Source organism: Cyrtonyx montezumae, unplaced genomic scaffold (assembly GCF_038088225.1).
Source record: "Cyrtonyx montezumae isolate F1298 unplaced genomic scaffold, pur_monq_1.0 scaffold_18, whole genome shotgun sequence".
In the NCBI taxonomy this organism is placed as follows: Eukaryota; Metazoa; Chordata; class Aves; order Galliformes; family Odontophoridae; genus Cyrtonyx; species Cyrtonyx montezumae.
Window position 1 is genome coordinate 166,374 of NW_027071914.1, and position 16,343 is coordinate 182,716.

At 43.7% G+C, this 16,343-nt stretch overlaps 1 protein-coding gene across 13 annotated transcripts in view; it reads right to left on the reverse strand.

The window, feature by feature from the left end:
* ANKHD1 (ankyrin repeat and KH domain containing 1) overlaps positions 1–16,343 on the reverse strand; it is a 140,280-nt gene that overhangs the window by 51,641 nt on the left and 72,296 nt on the right. For 10 of the 13 annotated variants that reach the window (XM_065734391.1, XM_065734389.1, XM_065734386.1 and 7 more), the window contains exon 11: positions 12,505–12,564. The exons of the other annotated variants lie outside the window; for them this stretch is intronic. In XM_065734391.1, coding sequence (XP_065590463.1) covers positions 12,505–12,564 — 60 coding nt within the window. The remainder of the gene's footprint in view (positions 1–12,504; positions 12,565–16,343) is intronic. 13 annotated transcript variants of the gene reach the window in all.

The following is a 16,343-nucleotide window of genomic DNA, read 5'->3' on the forward strand; positions in this document are numbered from 1 at the left end:
CCTTCAAATGCCTGATTGCAGTGACAGCAGGGTTGGTCTCTTCTCAGTGGTGACAGTGACCAGGGGAGGTTTAATTTCGATGTCAGGAAAAACTTCTTTACAAAAAGGGTTGTTAAGCACTGGAATAGGCTCCCTGTGCATGTGGCTGAGTCAATATCCCTGAATGTGTTTAAAAACTGTATGGATGTGGTGCTCAGGGACATGATTTAGCAGTGGGTTGCTAGAGTTAAGGTAGTATGGCTAGGCTGAGGTTAGACTCGATAATCTTGAAGTTCTTTTCCAACCTGAGCAATTCTATGATTCTATAGCAGATATTCAACTCAAACAAAAACTTGATCACATCTCTTTACCAGATTTTTAAGACTTGTTTTACCAGAGAAAAATATCTCTTGCTTCACAGTCACACCTTATTCACATCACAACTTTTTGACAGTAGATTTGTTTATGAACAACTACTTTCAAGGAGGAAGCACAGGAAGAGTGCTTTGATGAGCACCTTGGGAACTCACTATGAGTAGTAACCACTTGCACTGAACCACATATTGATGCATTAGTTTTGCAAAAACAAGGTCAAATATCCCAATGTGTTTTTGTAGCCCTCTTTTTTTTTCTCTTTTAATGAACAAAATTATATTAAAAGAACTACATTCAGTATGGTTTATATGTGGCTCAAGACAATTCTTCACTCACTGTGGACCAGGCAAGCCAAAAAGTTGAACATCCATGTAAGAAACAGTGGCCTTGCAACAATGCCAGCCACTTCACTTAACAAGCTGGAAAGGATCTGTCTGCAGCTCTGATTTATATGTACTGAACCCCTGCCAGAGGCTGCACACCAACTCCTCCACCACTACTGGTGAGTCAATACACATTGGTGTAGCTACTTAACCCATGATCTGTGGACCAGCTATGCTGGTAGAGACAGAGACGAGCTATTGAGAATCTCAGTCTGTATTTCCACAGGAGACCAGCTCCCCTATTCATCACAGTCCCTAAGACTGCAGGTTTAAACACTGTCTCTACCAGACAGTGGGCTTGCCTCCACAAGACTGTGGCAACCCAGACAGGGGGATGGCAGTTGAGACCTCTGGCTTCAGGGAGTGCATGAGTCTGTTGCTGTTGTGGGAGGTTGGCAAGAATTCCACCTGCACAAGCTGTGAACGGGTAGACGAGCTGCTCAGCCTGGTAGTGGAGCTTAGGGAGAAGGTGGAGAGATTAATGACCATCAGAGAGTGCAAGTGGGATCAACTGGTGAAGTGATTCCCTGCAAGAAAGACACTGGGAATGCACCCCCAAAACCAAGGTGGAACCTCTCCCCTGCCACAGTTGAGTGGAGAGAGCCAATTTAAGAGGAGAGTAAGAATGGCAACAGGTCCCAGCTCAGTGATGCAGGCAACCCCTATCGGTTCCCCAGGTGCCTCTATGTAATAGGTTTGAAGCCCTGAAACCAGAAAAAGAGGTGAGTTTGGATGAGGTGGGAGGCCTGCTACCAAACTCATCTTAGGTGAGGCGGTCAGCTCCATGCTTCAAGACTGCATCTGCCAGGAAAGAAAAGAGGGTAGTTTTCTGAGAGGAAAGGAGGGCCTGACCCTTCTCATAGTGAGGTGTGCTGCCTCGCTGGGGTCCAGGTCAGGGATATTTCTAGAAAACATCCCAGTCTGATCCACCCCCTTAATTATTATCCTTTATTGATAGTTCAGGCCAGCAGTGATGGTTGCTGACAGTTTCTACAGTGGCAGGGAAGCATCCTGAGACAACCAGGAAAATCCATCTTATAAATACATAGCTAAGAGGCTGGTGCAAACGTAAGAATTTTGGATTCTTTGAGCATGAGGCAGTCTACTCAGCACCTAGCCTGAGATCTGCTGATGGGCATCACCTGTCTCAAAGGGGGAAACAGATTCTTGCCAAGAAGCTGGCAGGGATTGTAGAGAGGGCTTTGAACTAGATATGAAAGGGGAAGGGAATAAAACCAAGCTCGCTAGAGATGAGCCTAGGGGAATGGCAATGGGACAGGGGGTGAGGCAAGGGGCTCATCTGAAGTGCATCTACACCAATGCACGCAGCTTGGGCAACAAACAAGAAGAGCTGGAAGCCATTGTGCAGCAGGCAAACCTAGTTGCTGTATGGGAACTGTTGAATCATGGCCTGAACCACTGATTGATCACCTGAGGCAAGCACTGAGTCAGCCACAGGGGCACAGGTGAAGGTAATGTACCTGTGTGATTGGAAGGGGTGGAGTCTGGCTCCACCTCTCCCAGACCTCATTTAAGAGCTGACCACCACTAGGGAAGGATCTCTTCTTGGGGATCCCTCCTGTGTGGAATCATTGGCAAGCCTCAACCATCATAAAAAGTGAACCACCCTTTACTTAGCAGTAATCTGTGTACCATCTATATAAAGCCTTACGGAAATATACCATCCTCTGTGATATCTCCTCTGAATTCCATCCTTTCAAATTATCCACACTACAATTGGTGAGCCAGGCAGGCTTAAAAAAAATAATTATATATATGAAACATGTCCTTCATTTGGAACACTTTCAAACGGGGGCAGGGGGGAGAATGTTACTCCCCTAGACCAAACAATCCCTGGTCAAATTCCAGGGCTTATGGGGTCACCCTATTATGGTTTGGTCACCATTGTTGCAAAATGGGGACCCCTGCAGGTTACAGGGAATGTATCTCCTTCTCCAGTCAGCTTAACAGATTATTTTTCTGGCTTAGATAAGGATGTACTATTTATGAAGGAGCTTCAGCTAGCCGCTTCTGCGGTAGCTTGGCCTCTAGTCATGACATTGCATAAATTAGAAACAACAAATATGAACATAAGAGACTGAAAACCTATTATCAAGGGATTGTATTGAAAAACTGGAACAGCAGTTGGGTACATTCATGACTAAAAAACACAGACTGAATGTCCCAACAAGACAGATACGTACCCTCTCAGTTGAGGATACCCAGGTCCCTGAGATAGGAAACCTGGATATTTCAGAGAATAAGATTTCTAAATCAGATCTCGAAGCTCCATCTATGATGGATCCATCTGAGATCTGACCACTCATGACCCAAAAAACAACAAAAAAAAACATGCAAGATAGACCAGCAGGGGTGCTTTCTGACCAATGGCCCCCTGCTGAAACATGCTTACGTGTAATAGTTCGCTCAACATGGCAAGTTAATTGATGGACTACAGCAATTCCACCAGAAGCCTAGAGAGAGCATACCATCATGGCTCCGAAGATTACAGGATGCAGGAGCTGAAAGCATACTAGTCAATGGGATGGAGATGTCCAAGTTGGCATCCATAACTATACATCCTGCCTTAAGGCAAAGATTATACACTGCCATGCATTATACTAATGAAACCCATACTATTATAGACTGGTTGATGGTGGCATGCTGTTTGACATGGCCTGATAAAATGGACATACCACTTAACACAGGTCTATGGTCTTCTATGGAGGACCTCCAAACATATATTCAAGAACTGGGCATGAGGGAGGCGATGTACTCTGACATGTTTGAAGGCCCTGATACGGAGAAATTCACGACAGGTGTGCGAGACCTAATACTGCAACAGGCCCCTTCCCACCTATATGGGATGTTGGTCTCCATACTGAACCCGTTGGTGGCTTCAGAGGCCATTGTTCAACAGACAGCTCAGTTAGTGGCAGACCTAGGGGAAACAGAGCGCAAAAGAACCAGGCGTAATATCCGCATGGTAGAGGAGGATGAGGCCTTCGCAATAAAAACCAAGAAGCCTACCCCATGGATACCCCGATCAGGCCCCATACGAGTATCTCGGAAGACCATGTTTAACGATCTTACATGGGCCAGAGTTGCATTTGTTAAAATCGATGGGCAACCCAACCACATTTTATTACAACTCTAGAAACAGATAAGGAATGATCAGAAATTTCAGAGTACTCCCAGAAAGTCGGGAGTACGAATAATACAGGAAGCACCTACAACAACTTCGAATTTGGCCGATTTCATAATACCAAAAAGAAGGAAAAAACATCCACAGGTGTCGCGGGCTACAATGTCTGAGCCACCTGTGGCAAAAGATCTGGATCTACCGAAATTCATGGAGTAACGAAAGACATTGGTCCCTGTATAGCCTCCAGATGTGACCGGAGGCCCTATGTAGAATTAACGATATTTTGGTCAAAAACGGATGTTCAGAAGGTGATGGCTCTAGTGGATGTTGGGGCAGAAACTTCGATTATATACAGAGACCCATCAAAGTTTAAGGGTAATAGAGTAATGATTGGTGGGTCTGGGGGACAGACCATTCCAGTCACCCAAACATGGTTGAAACTGGGGGTTGGGCGTCTCCCGCCCCGGAAGTATAAGGTGTCGATTGCCCCAATTCCAGAATACATCTTGGGCACAGACATTCTATGGGGTCTGGCTCTCCAGACGACTGTGGGAGAGTTCAGACTTCGGCAGAGGTACATTAGTATCTGGGCAATATGGACAATATTGAGGGGCCATGCGAAACATGAGCCCATTTCTTTGCCGAAACCACGCCGGATTATTAATTTAAGACAGTACAGACTCCCGGGGGGGCAAGAAGAAATATCAAAGACGGTGCAGGAATTAGAGAAAGTAAGTACTATAAGACCTACACACAGTCCATATAATTCCCCCATATGGCCAGTACGGAAGTCGGATGGAACATGGAGAATGATGGTGGATTATAGGGAACTAAATAAGGTCACACCGCCCATCCATGCGGCCGTACCCAATATTGCCTCCTTAATGGACACCCTTAGTAGGGAAATTAAAACCTACCATTGTGTCCTGGATTTAGCAAATGCGTTTTTTAGAATACCTATTGCTAAAGAATCACAAGATCAATTTGCATTTACGTGGGGAGGCAGGCAGTGGACCTTTCAGGTCTTGCCACAGGGGTACGTGCACTCACCAACATACTGTCATAATTTGGTGGCACGTGACCTGGCTGATTGGAGAAGACCAAACAATGTGAACCTATACCACTATATTGATGACCTCCTGTTAACATCCGACTCACTGGAAGCAGTAGGGGAGGCAGCAGATTCATTAACTGCCTACTTAATTGAAAGAGGATGGGCTATCAATCCTCAAAAAGTGCCAGGTCCAGGACTGTCCGTAAAATTTCTAGGGGTAGTCTGGTCAGGAAAGACCAAAGTTACCTAATGCCATTGTGGATAAGGTTCAGGCATTTCCAGTCCCTACAACACCAAAGCAGCTGCAGGAATTTCCAGGTATATTGGGATATTGGCGTTCCTTTATACCTCATTTGGCACAGCTGCTGAGACCTTTATATAGACTTACCAAAAAGGGCCAATTATGGGATTGGGGGAGAACGGTACAGGATGCTTTCCAACAGGCGAAACAGGCGGTTACACAAGCCCAGGCACTGGGTATATTTGATCCAACCCTCCCAGCTGAGCTAGATGTTCACGTAACTCAAGATGGCTTTGGCTGGGGCCTGTGGCAACGTCAGAGTTCTGTTCGGACCCCCATTGGATTTTGGTCTCAGGTGTGGCATGGAGCAGAGGAAAGATATAGTATGATTTAAAAACAGTTATTGGCTGCCTATTCCGCATTACAAGCGGTAGAGCCAATAACCCAAACGGCTGAAGTTATAGTCAAGACTACATTGCCAATCCAGGGGTGGGTAAGAGATCTGACCCATCTTCCTAAGATGGGGGTGGCCCAGGTGCAGACGGTGGCACGATGGGTCACCTATCTCAGTCAGAGGAGTAGTCTGTCTTCCTCACCGTTGAAAGAAGAGCTCCAGAAGATTCTTGGCCCAGTAACGTATCATAGTGATGCACCGAAACAAACTTCGGTTGCTCCACCATGGAAGAGTCCCGTCCAGGAAGGAAAATATCCTATTCCTGAAGATGCCTGGTACACAGATGGGTCCAGCAAGGGCAACCCAAGTAAGTGGAGAGCAGTAGTGTACCATCCTGCCACAGACACAATCTGGTTCGAAGAGGGGGATGGTCAAAGCAGCCAGTGGGCAGAGCTGCGGGCGGTGTGGATGGTTATAACCAAAGAACCTGGTGATGGTATCCTGAATATTTGCACAGATAGTTGGGCTGTGTATCGGAGGCTCACTCTTTGGATCGCACAGTGGGCCACCCAGGATTGGACTATCCACTCCCGATCGATCTGGGGCAAAGATATGTGGTTACACATATGGAATGCAGTCAAACACAGAACTGTACGTGTCTACCATGTTTCTGGTCATCAACCCCTACAGTCACCAGGAAATGATGAAGCCGACACACTGGCCCGAGTTAGATGGGTTGAGAACTCGCCATCTGAGAATATCGCTTACTGGCTACATCAAAAGCTGCGGCATGCTGGGCAGAAGGCACTAAAGCGTGGGGACTGCCTGTACAACTATCGGACATCGCTCAAGCATGCCGAGACTGTGACGCCTGCTCTAAGATAAGACCGAGGTCGTTGCCTGAAACTACAGCCCATCTTGCTAGAGGACACAATCCTCTACAGAGGTGTCAGGTTGATTATATTGGGCCCCTCCCTCAGTCTGAGGGGGCAAGATATGCCCTAACCTGTGTTGACACCACGAGTGGGCTAATGCAGGCCTATCCAGTACCAAAAGCCAACCAAGCATACACTATAAAGGCACTTACAAAATAGATGGCTGCCTACGGGACGCCACAAGTCATCGAGAGCGACCAAGGAAGTCATTTCACGGGTGCAGTGATACAACGCTGGGCAGAAGAAAATAATATTGAGTGGCGATTCCACCTGCCATATAATCCAATGGGGGCAGGCCTTATCGAACGTTACAATGGTATTCTCAAGGCTGCCCTGAAGACTCTCAGTCCCTGCAGGGGTGGACAAAGAGACTCCATGAGACCCTGCGGGACCTGAATGAAAGACCTAGAGATGGCAGACCCGGTGCCTTGAAAATGTTACAGACAACATGGGCCTCCCCACTTAGGATCCAAATTACGGGCACCGATAATGAGGTGAGACCTCAGATTGGCCGTGAGAACAATCTTCTGCTCCCTGCCCCTGAGGACCTAAAACCAGGTACCAATAAAATAAAATGGCTCTGGAAGGTGCAGGTAGGACCACGATGGTGCAGCCTACTTGCACCTTGGGGGAGATTATTGGAGGTGGGGGGTTCGGTAGCCCCTCCGGTAATTGGTACATGGCCTACTGAAATAATGGTTAACACTCCAGTCTTCATTGCTAAGGGGACCCCTATCATGTCTCTGTGGCAGACCAGGACACCCCCTTTGGTGCCTGATATAGTCGTACAGCCACAGACATCGGGCCAAAGGGTTTGGTACAGGAGGCCAGGGCATGCCCCTGTACAAGCTGAAGTGTTAACCCAAGACAGAAATACGGCTTGTACCTTACCCTGGAGAGCGGATCTTCCCCTCTTGATACCTCTAAAACACTTATATTACTCCCCATAAGTCTATGAGTCGCCAGAAGGAACCAAACAATGCTACAGTGTTCCAGAGTTGCCATAAGACCATGTGCAGCATCTGGTGATGGTCTAACAGGGACTGATGACACATAAGATAGACCTGCACTGTGTGATTACATGCTTCCAGTAGATACCACCGAGCACTGGCCCAAAGAAGAGTTCGACTGATGCGCCAATCATCTCTCATCTCGGATTACATCAACATGCGTTGCGACGGGCAATTATGTAAGCGTTGTAATGTATTGGGTCTCTGTATCAAGGGGAGCTCACCTTATGGTTACTTGATCAGTGGTTCATGTTGTGAAGGGGTGGAGTGTATGGGAACTGCTGAATCACGGCCTGAACCACTGATTGGTCACCTGAGGTGAGCACCGAGTCAGCCATGGGGGCACAGGTGAAGGTAATGTACCTGTGTGATTGGAAGGGGTGGAGTCTGGCTCCACCTCTCCCAGACCCCATTTAAGGGCTGACCACCACCAGGGAAGGATCTCTTCTCGGAGATCCCTCCCACGTGGAGTTGTTAGTGAGCCTCAACCATTGTAAAAGGTGAGCCACCCTTTACTTACCAGTAGTCTGTGTACCATCTATATAAAGCCTTACAGAAATATACCATCCTCTGTGATATCTCCTCCGAATTCCATCCTTTCGAATTATCCACCCTACAGTTGCCAGTATGGAAACATGGTGGGATTGCTCCCATGACTGGATTGCTGCTTCAAGTTCTTCAGAAAGAACAGACAAGGAAAGAGGGGTGGTGTTGTGGCTCTATATGTTCAAGAGTGCTTCAACATTACTGAGGTTGTGACTGGGGATGATATGGTTGATTCCCTATGGATAAGGATTAGGGGAAGGGCTAACAAGGCAGACATCCTGAAGAGACAGATGAGGTGTTCTACAAGCTGCTGGCAGAAGCTGCGCGATTGCCAGCCCTTATCCTCATGGGGGACTTAAACTTCCTAGATATGTTCTGGGAATACAACACAGCACAGAAGAAGCAGTCTCAGAGGTTTAAAGTGCACAGAAGATCTTCTGCAGCTGGTGAGAGCCTACCAGAGGAGCTACCCCACTAGATCTGCTGATCACAAATAGAGAAGGTCTGGTGGGAGACATAGAGGTTGGGGGATGTCTTGGACAGAGTGAACATGAAATGGCAGAGTTCTCAATTCTTGGTGGAGCCAAGAAAGAGGACAGCAAAACTACTACCTTGGACTTCTGGAGAGGAGACTTGTCATACAGTGCGCTGGGTTGGAAGGGACCTTAAAGATCACCCAGTTCCAACCCTATGTCATGGGCTGGGTGCCCCCACCCCACACCAGATAAGGCAGCCCAAGGTTCTGTGAAGCCTGACCTCAAACACTTACAGGGATGGTGCACCCAGAGCTTCTTTGAGCAGCCTGCACCAGTGCCACATCACTCTCTGAGTGAAAGATTTCCTACTACCTAATCTAAACCTACACTCTTTTAGCTTAAAATGATGTCCCCTTCTCCTATCACTACTAGGCTACGAAAAATGTCACTCTCTCTCCTGCTCTTAAGCTCCATTCAAGTATTGGAACGCTATAGCGAAGTCCATCCAAAGCCTTCTCTCCAGACTGAACAAACCCAGTTCCCTTAGCCTTTCTTCATAGGAGAGGTGTTTCAGTCCTCTAAGCATCTTCATGCCTCCTACAGACCTGCTCCAACAGTTCTGTGTTTTTCCTGGGCTTGGACAGGGTACTCCAGATGGGGCCTCATTAGGGCAGAGTATAGGGGGACAACCACCTTCCTTGCCCTGCTGCCACCCATCTGCTGATGCAGCATAGTTAAAGTTGTTTTTTGTTTTTTTCTTCCTTATTGAGTATTGGTGTTAAAATGTAGCAGTACTTTAATGCTGTAACTCTTTTGAGAGTTGTGCAAGTACAGGTGGTACTGAATTGTGGTCCTTCCTGGAAAATAAAGTGGGCTCTGTAGGCTATCATTGTAGCTGATACTGACTAGAGCTGCTCCATGACAGCGTTTGGCACCTAACATTGGTCTGTACATGCTCTTAGGACCCAAGGGTTGTTTCTCTGAAACCAATGTAAGCTTTCTTAGCTTTCTCCAGGACAGAAAGGTTTTGTAAACCTTGTGAGCCAGAGCAGTGTGCTGTTATCTGGGTTGGAGAAGTAGGTGGCGTACAGAGGCTGCTGATCTGCTCTGCAACCTCTGCTGCACGTTCTGTGCTCTTAAAGCTGCTTGGACTATGAAGAAGAGGCCCCACAATTTCTCTGGGTAGCCAGTGCCAGTGTGTCAGCACCCTCTGAGTAAAGAATTCCCTCCTAACAGCTAACCTAAATCTCCCCTCTTTTATGCAGAGTTTAAAGCCCCTCTCTCTTATCCTATCACTGTAATACCACATAAAAAGTTTCTCTACTGCTTATAAGCTCCCCACAAGTACTGAAAGGCCACAAAAGTGTCTCCCCAGAGCCTTTTCTTCTGTAAGCTGAACAAGTCCAGCTATCTCAGCCTTTCCACTTTCCAGGAGGATCTGTTCCATCATCTTCTCAGGCACAGACATACAAACAGGCCTGTAGGTTCCCCATGTCTGTCTTTCTCCCTTTCTTACATCTGGGAGTGATGTTTCCTTTTTTGCAGTCACTGGAGACTCTGTCTGACAGTCATGACTTGTAAAATATGACAGAGAGTGTCCTAGCAACCACATCAGGCAGTTCCTTCAGTTTCTCTGGGATGCCCCACAGAATTTTACACGTTCAGTCTCATGAGGCCCTCTTGGATTTGTTCTTCTCTTACAGTGACAGGGACGTGTGCAGACAGCATCCCTGTATTCTTGCTAGGCCGTATATCCTTGCTTCCACAACCTCTACACATCCCTCTTTTCCCTCAGTTTAACCAGCAGGTTGTAGCTCAGCCATGGGAATTTCCCGCCTCCTATGTTTGATTTCTTATACCGGGGAACGGAGAACTCTTGTGCTCTCAGGAAGGTGTCCTAAAAGAACTGACAGACCTGTTCTGCACCTTTGTTGCTAAAAACAGCCTCACTGGGAATCCCATTTAGCAACTCCTTAAACAGCTGGAATTTTGCTCTCCTGAAGTTCAGGGTCCTGACTTCGCACTCTGCCAAGTCCATGGTCCTCAAGACCATGAACTAAACCAGGGCGTGCTTGCTACCACCTAAACTGCCTCCAATCTTAACATCTTTAATGAGCTCCTTTCTGTTCGTTTATCTAATACTTGAGCCAGGAAGTTAGTCTCAAATTCAGTTATTCTACCCACAAACTGTCACTTCATCCAATCAGAATTTGATCCTCAACTTATATATACTTGCACTATGATACGCATCATCAGTCCTCCCAAACTAAAACATTTGTGTCCATCTACTATAGACTTTCAAAATTTATTATACTATCAAAACATCACATCAGAAGATAGAAATATTTTTTAAAACCTAATTCTATGACTACAACACTATATTTAGCTCTAATAAAGACCAACAGATTAACATCAACTCAAGCTTCACTGATAAACATCTAGAACAAACACAAATGAGAAGTTAACACAATGCACTGCCTTAGTCTACTTGCATCCTTTCTTTCAGCTGAAATGACCAAAAATTTCAAAGATTTTTTTGATGCTTCAGTAGAACCTTGCTCAAGATCAGGATAGAGAACATGAAAGTTGTCCAACAGCATCTCACATCAATTTTGCTGTACTTATTCCTTGTATGAGCAGAAAATACAAGTGCAATTAGTCATCTGTCAGGAAAAGAACTAGCAAAGAACTTATCACCAAGGACAATTTCTCCCCTAGTAGTCATCACAATATTCTGCTTCCTTTCTTCATTGTCCAATTCCTGAGTAATTCCATAATTAGCATATTAGAAAGAGGCATTAAAAAAAAACCCAAAATAAATAAATAAATAAATAAATAAAGCACCTATGCCAGCACTGACCAAAAAAGCAGAAGTCTACATCATGCAGAAAATATTTAGTTCAATCTGAACAGAAAGAAAGCTTGAGTGTAATCTTCTGTAGGTTTGGGTACCACATAGGAAGTGAAAGGAATCTGAGACAGTTCCCCAGATTAAGTAAGAGTTTACATTACTTGCACATTTTTCACTGGAACCCCAAAAACAGATGATGATCCAGACAATATTACGTATTTCCCTTCTAGACAAATCAGTACTTTAAAGAGCAGAACAAAAGCAATGCCATCAAAAGCACCTTATAACAATCATTGATAATACTTCCTATTCTTGACTTCAAGTCCCATTCTATTCACAACCATGATTCACTACACTTTTGTATAACTTTTTAATATAATTTTATTAAACTATTCTCTCAGGTTTGCAAGTATTCACTGGGATTCTTTTCATGAGTTAGTTTCCAATGTAAGAGTTCTATAACAAAATGACTTTTTGAAGTAAAACCCACTTCGCTCTCTTCAGTTTTTTGACATCTCCAATCCACAACAATGTTCACTCTCTCAGTGAATATTTAACTCTTAAGTGGATATTCAGCAACTAATGGCTAAATTTATTATTTTAAGCAAAATGATTTACACAAAATTAGTGATGATAGCTGCCAAGCAATTCAGTTCTCTATTATATACCACTTATTTTCAAGAGTTAACTCCTATCAAAACAGTACACGAGCTGTCACCACCCTAATTGTCCCAGACAACCTCCTAAGGCACAAAGCAAACAGGTACCTCAAGGGCAGCTAAGAACTCAACTAAGCCTCTAGTTCAAACTAAATAACTGAAAAGGGAAGACGAACATTGTATCAAGTCTAACACAGCTACAAGCACTAATAGACTGGATGAGATAACCTGGTAAGTGTATGAAGGTTGAGATACTTGTTGTTTTGCTTTTTTTTAAACAGTGTTTCAGAAAACACAACAAAAAGGAAAAATGCAGCAAAAGAAGGCGTTTCTAGTCTACAGAACAAGCCCTGAGAAGAATTTTTTTAAGAAATGTAAACGCCTTAAAGTCATGCTTATATCTTTTAGCACGTATCCTGAAGCTTACAGCTTACAAGCATCAAAGGCCAGCCTCACCTGATGCTTGCCCGTCTCTATGCCCTCCAAAATAGTCTTCTTTAAGTCCTCCTGCTTGTCCTGCGGAAGGAAAAAGAAGAACTCACGGCTCTTGTTCTACAAATAAACATCATTCTTGGTCATGAAGACCTGGAATGTGAACTTCAACAGAACAGAACCACCAGCAGAATACTCTGCTTTGCTGGACAAGCACAAAGGTAAATCCAAGCAAGCAGCCCTCACCAGATGAGTCTTCTACTGCAAGATATTCCTGAAGATAGCACAAAGGTTACGCATAGCATCTAGTTAAGAACAAAATGTCTTTTTGTTCACTACTGGCAAAAGAAAGTATTTCATTGTATTTTATACCACCCAGGAAATTACAAATTACAGCATTAAAAAAGTGTCAACTCCAAAGTAAATAAATAAATTTGTCCTTGCTGCCTTTTCCTTTACTTTTAGGAGACTGAGGGACCTAAATTCCCTGACGTTCCACCAATGGTCCAAGAAACAGTATGGAAACTCATCCCTCACTCCAATAAAAATATAGCTACTTCCATTATGGTTTCACTCAAATCCTTCAAGTATTGGCTATTCTTGTAGGTAATTAAATGCTGCCTTACATATACTGCACTGAACACATAGTGTCACACACTTCTAGGACAATGAGTTTCTAATTAAGGAGACACATCAGGGTAAGTAATGTTAATCTGTGATTAGCTGAAGGCAAAGTAACAATCCCTACAATGAGAAGAGAATCTGTCTGTAGAAATATTTTTGTCATCAGGGAAGGGTCAAGAGGTAATTTGGTATGCTTTCTTTTTTTTGGCAACTGGAGTTACGGGCATGCCAGGTCTACTCTTAAGAAACAGCACGCAGAACTTTTAAAAATATGCTAAAATAAGAAGAATGAAAAGATGAAGCTGCCTTCAGAGCTTCTCTCCCATCTTTCAACTTCACCACAAAGTGCCCATATTTTTTGTAGTAGAAAGAAAATCTCCATTACTGGATCAACTCTCCTATGTAATGCAGCCCCAAGTAAAGCTGCAAGGCAGTCCAGATTAGAAAATCCTATCTCAAAACTCCTTCCCATGCTTTGCAGCTCAGAAAAGCTGGGATCTTCTCAGTGTACAAAAAAGAACGTTTTGTTTCCAGCTATATTGGAAGAAGCAAAGATGCAACAACTTTGTCAAGAACTGTCTTGTTTTCAAAAAGGAGATACGAATCTCAAGATTTCAGTACTTAAAAGCAGGATATTGCACCTCATTAAGTATCACCAATTATCTTTCTGACTTTTACAGACCTTAGCCCAGTTTCTGAGGGAACATGTACATCTTCACTTCAGCTCATAGCCTGTGTAAGATATCTGCTGGTACACTCAGGAAAAAATTACATCTCTGATAGGAAAAACATTTCTCACCTTTGAGATTTCAGAAATTTGTGTCATACAGGTAAATAACTATTACTGAAGCACTGGTTACTTTTCACTGATGCTAATAAGCCACAGTATTGTTTAAATAAAGAGTTTTAATGAATCATATTTCAGAGTTCTTATCTCCAAAGTTTTACTCCTAACTAATCATAAAATCTCAAGTAGGTGTTTTGTCCTGTCAAGAAATCTGTAATCAAATATAATTTACATTTTGTCCTGTAGCAGAAATTCACTGTGACCCAAAAGTCTTTAATTCTGCTTGCAATAAAGGAATCAGAATGCAACTAATATAGGGATGAAATCATAATATGAAGTCTTCAGATATGCCTCATAAAAAGTCATTCGTATGCTCAGGAAATGCAAACAAATTTCAAGATGGATATATTGACATGGTGTAGGTCTGCCACACAAACTTATTTTGCTACACATTTTTACAAGCAAACTTTGTTGCTTTACGGACATGTAAGATATCTCCTAAAGAGCTTCATGAGAAAAGCATCAAAATAATTGGTAAGAAGTCAGACCATAAACGATGTCAAATTACCATGCGTGAACAGCTCTGCAGAAGACAGAAAAAGACAATCTAACATTGGTAACTTCTAATATTATTTCCCACAGTAAATTTCTGTGATAAAACTAACCACAGACCAAAGAACACTAATCCCAGACATCATTTTCTTTTAGTTCTCATGGTACCTATATAAAGCCATATTGCTTAAATAATCTAGCATAGCCCTCACAAAATCTTAACAAGTTCCTGGACTTAATGACATACTTGATATCTATGCCAGAAGATATAATCTTGCAAAGAAAAAGTTTTCTGCTTGCAGGAAGCACATATGTTTTATGTAGAGGCATAATGGTAATAATTACTCTAAATTCAAACAATACTGTACTGCGATCTAGAATCACTTGCTTGAATTTTGGCTCAGGATTCTATTTCCAGATTGACAAAAATGCCACTGGACATGAGCAACACACAGAAGTTAGTACAGAAGGTGGGGTGCATAACTTCAGCAAAGTTGGAAGAGCTCAGTTTTCTTTGAGCACAGTAGAAGAAGCTGCCTGAAAAACATTATCTGCTTTCTGCCAATGTGATCAGCGCAGCCTGAAAGAGAACGCTCCTCAGAACTGAAGCCCCAAAGCCTCCACCTTGAATCCCACACAGTCCTGACCTCTAAGCAACTGAGAAGAGACTTGAGAAAATAAAATAGATTTGAGGACTTAAAGCAGATAATGCCTTGCAAGTAGTGGTTTTGAATTGGGAAGAAATGAGAGAAGTGATTATAACAGATCTTGGCAGCCAGTATTTACTGTCCTTTTAATTTGAAAACATTTGGGAAGAAGAGAGGAGCAACTTTTTTTCCCTCAATCTAGAACCAAAGAAAAAGTCTCACTAGTGGTGCTCCTTGCCTTCCTGGTGTGAAATAACACACAGAATGCAGAAGTCTCATGAAACAAGAAGTATCAAGAACAAAACTCAGCACAGGCTACACCACTACCGGTAAATAAAACTGGGCTAAGAAACAAGCTCAGGCCTGTGATCCACAATTTTCACACTACCTCTTCCTTGCACAGGTCTGGCCCTGTCCTGAATGACAAAGAGCACCGGAGACCATTTCCAATGGGCAGTACAGATGACATGATGTCAGAGGTAGTGTCCATGGATCTCAGAGGCCTTTGTACCATGAAGAACTTTAAGACTTCATCCCATAGCCCAGGGATGTCCACTGCACACTCCCAGTATTGTGTGAGGCAAACACAGCCTTGGTGGACTGCAACACAGCCCATATACCAGCATAGCTGCTGACAACCCAAAACCTTACAGATGCAGTGCAGATAGGAACCAATGACAGCCCTTTCTCCTAGCATTCCAACACAAGCCCTCAGCCCTGCCTTCTTTTACTATACAGGCATAATCAATGCTTTCCTCAAAAAAGAACACAAGGTCAATACTCCATTATACCCAGGGAAAAGCTGGATTCTGGAAAAGAATGAAGTACTAATGAAAGCCATCTCAGAAATTATTACAGTCACAGCATGAAAAAGCAGAGAAAGAAAAGGTACTGAAAATGTATTTTCACCTGCAGTATCCAAATGACAAAAACAAAGTAAAATAAACCAGACAAACTGAAGACAGACAGAGCAACAACAGACTAGATCAGTGTGCAATTCCCCACCCCACTGCAGATGTCCTGTGACAACTAGAAGTCATCTAATCAAATTTACACCACAAATGAACACTGAAATCTAGAATAATCATCTAGAGTACTGCCAAAGAAGGCATTTCATATTCCAGTCAAAGTAACACACACTTACGAAGCCTACCTCAGAACTATTATAAACATAACAAATTTATTCAAAGCAGTTCACACCTTCCAAAGAAGCAAAGCAATGCAGAGATTTGAAGGAAACTGTTCAAAACTTG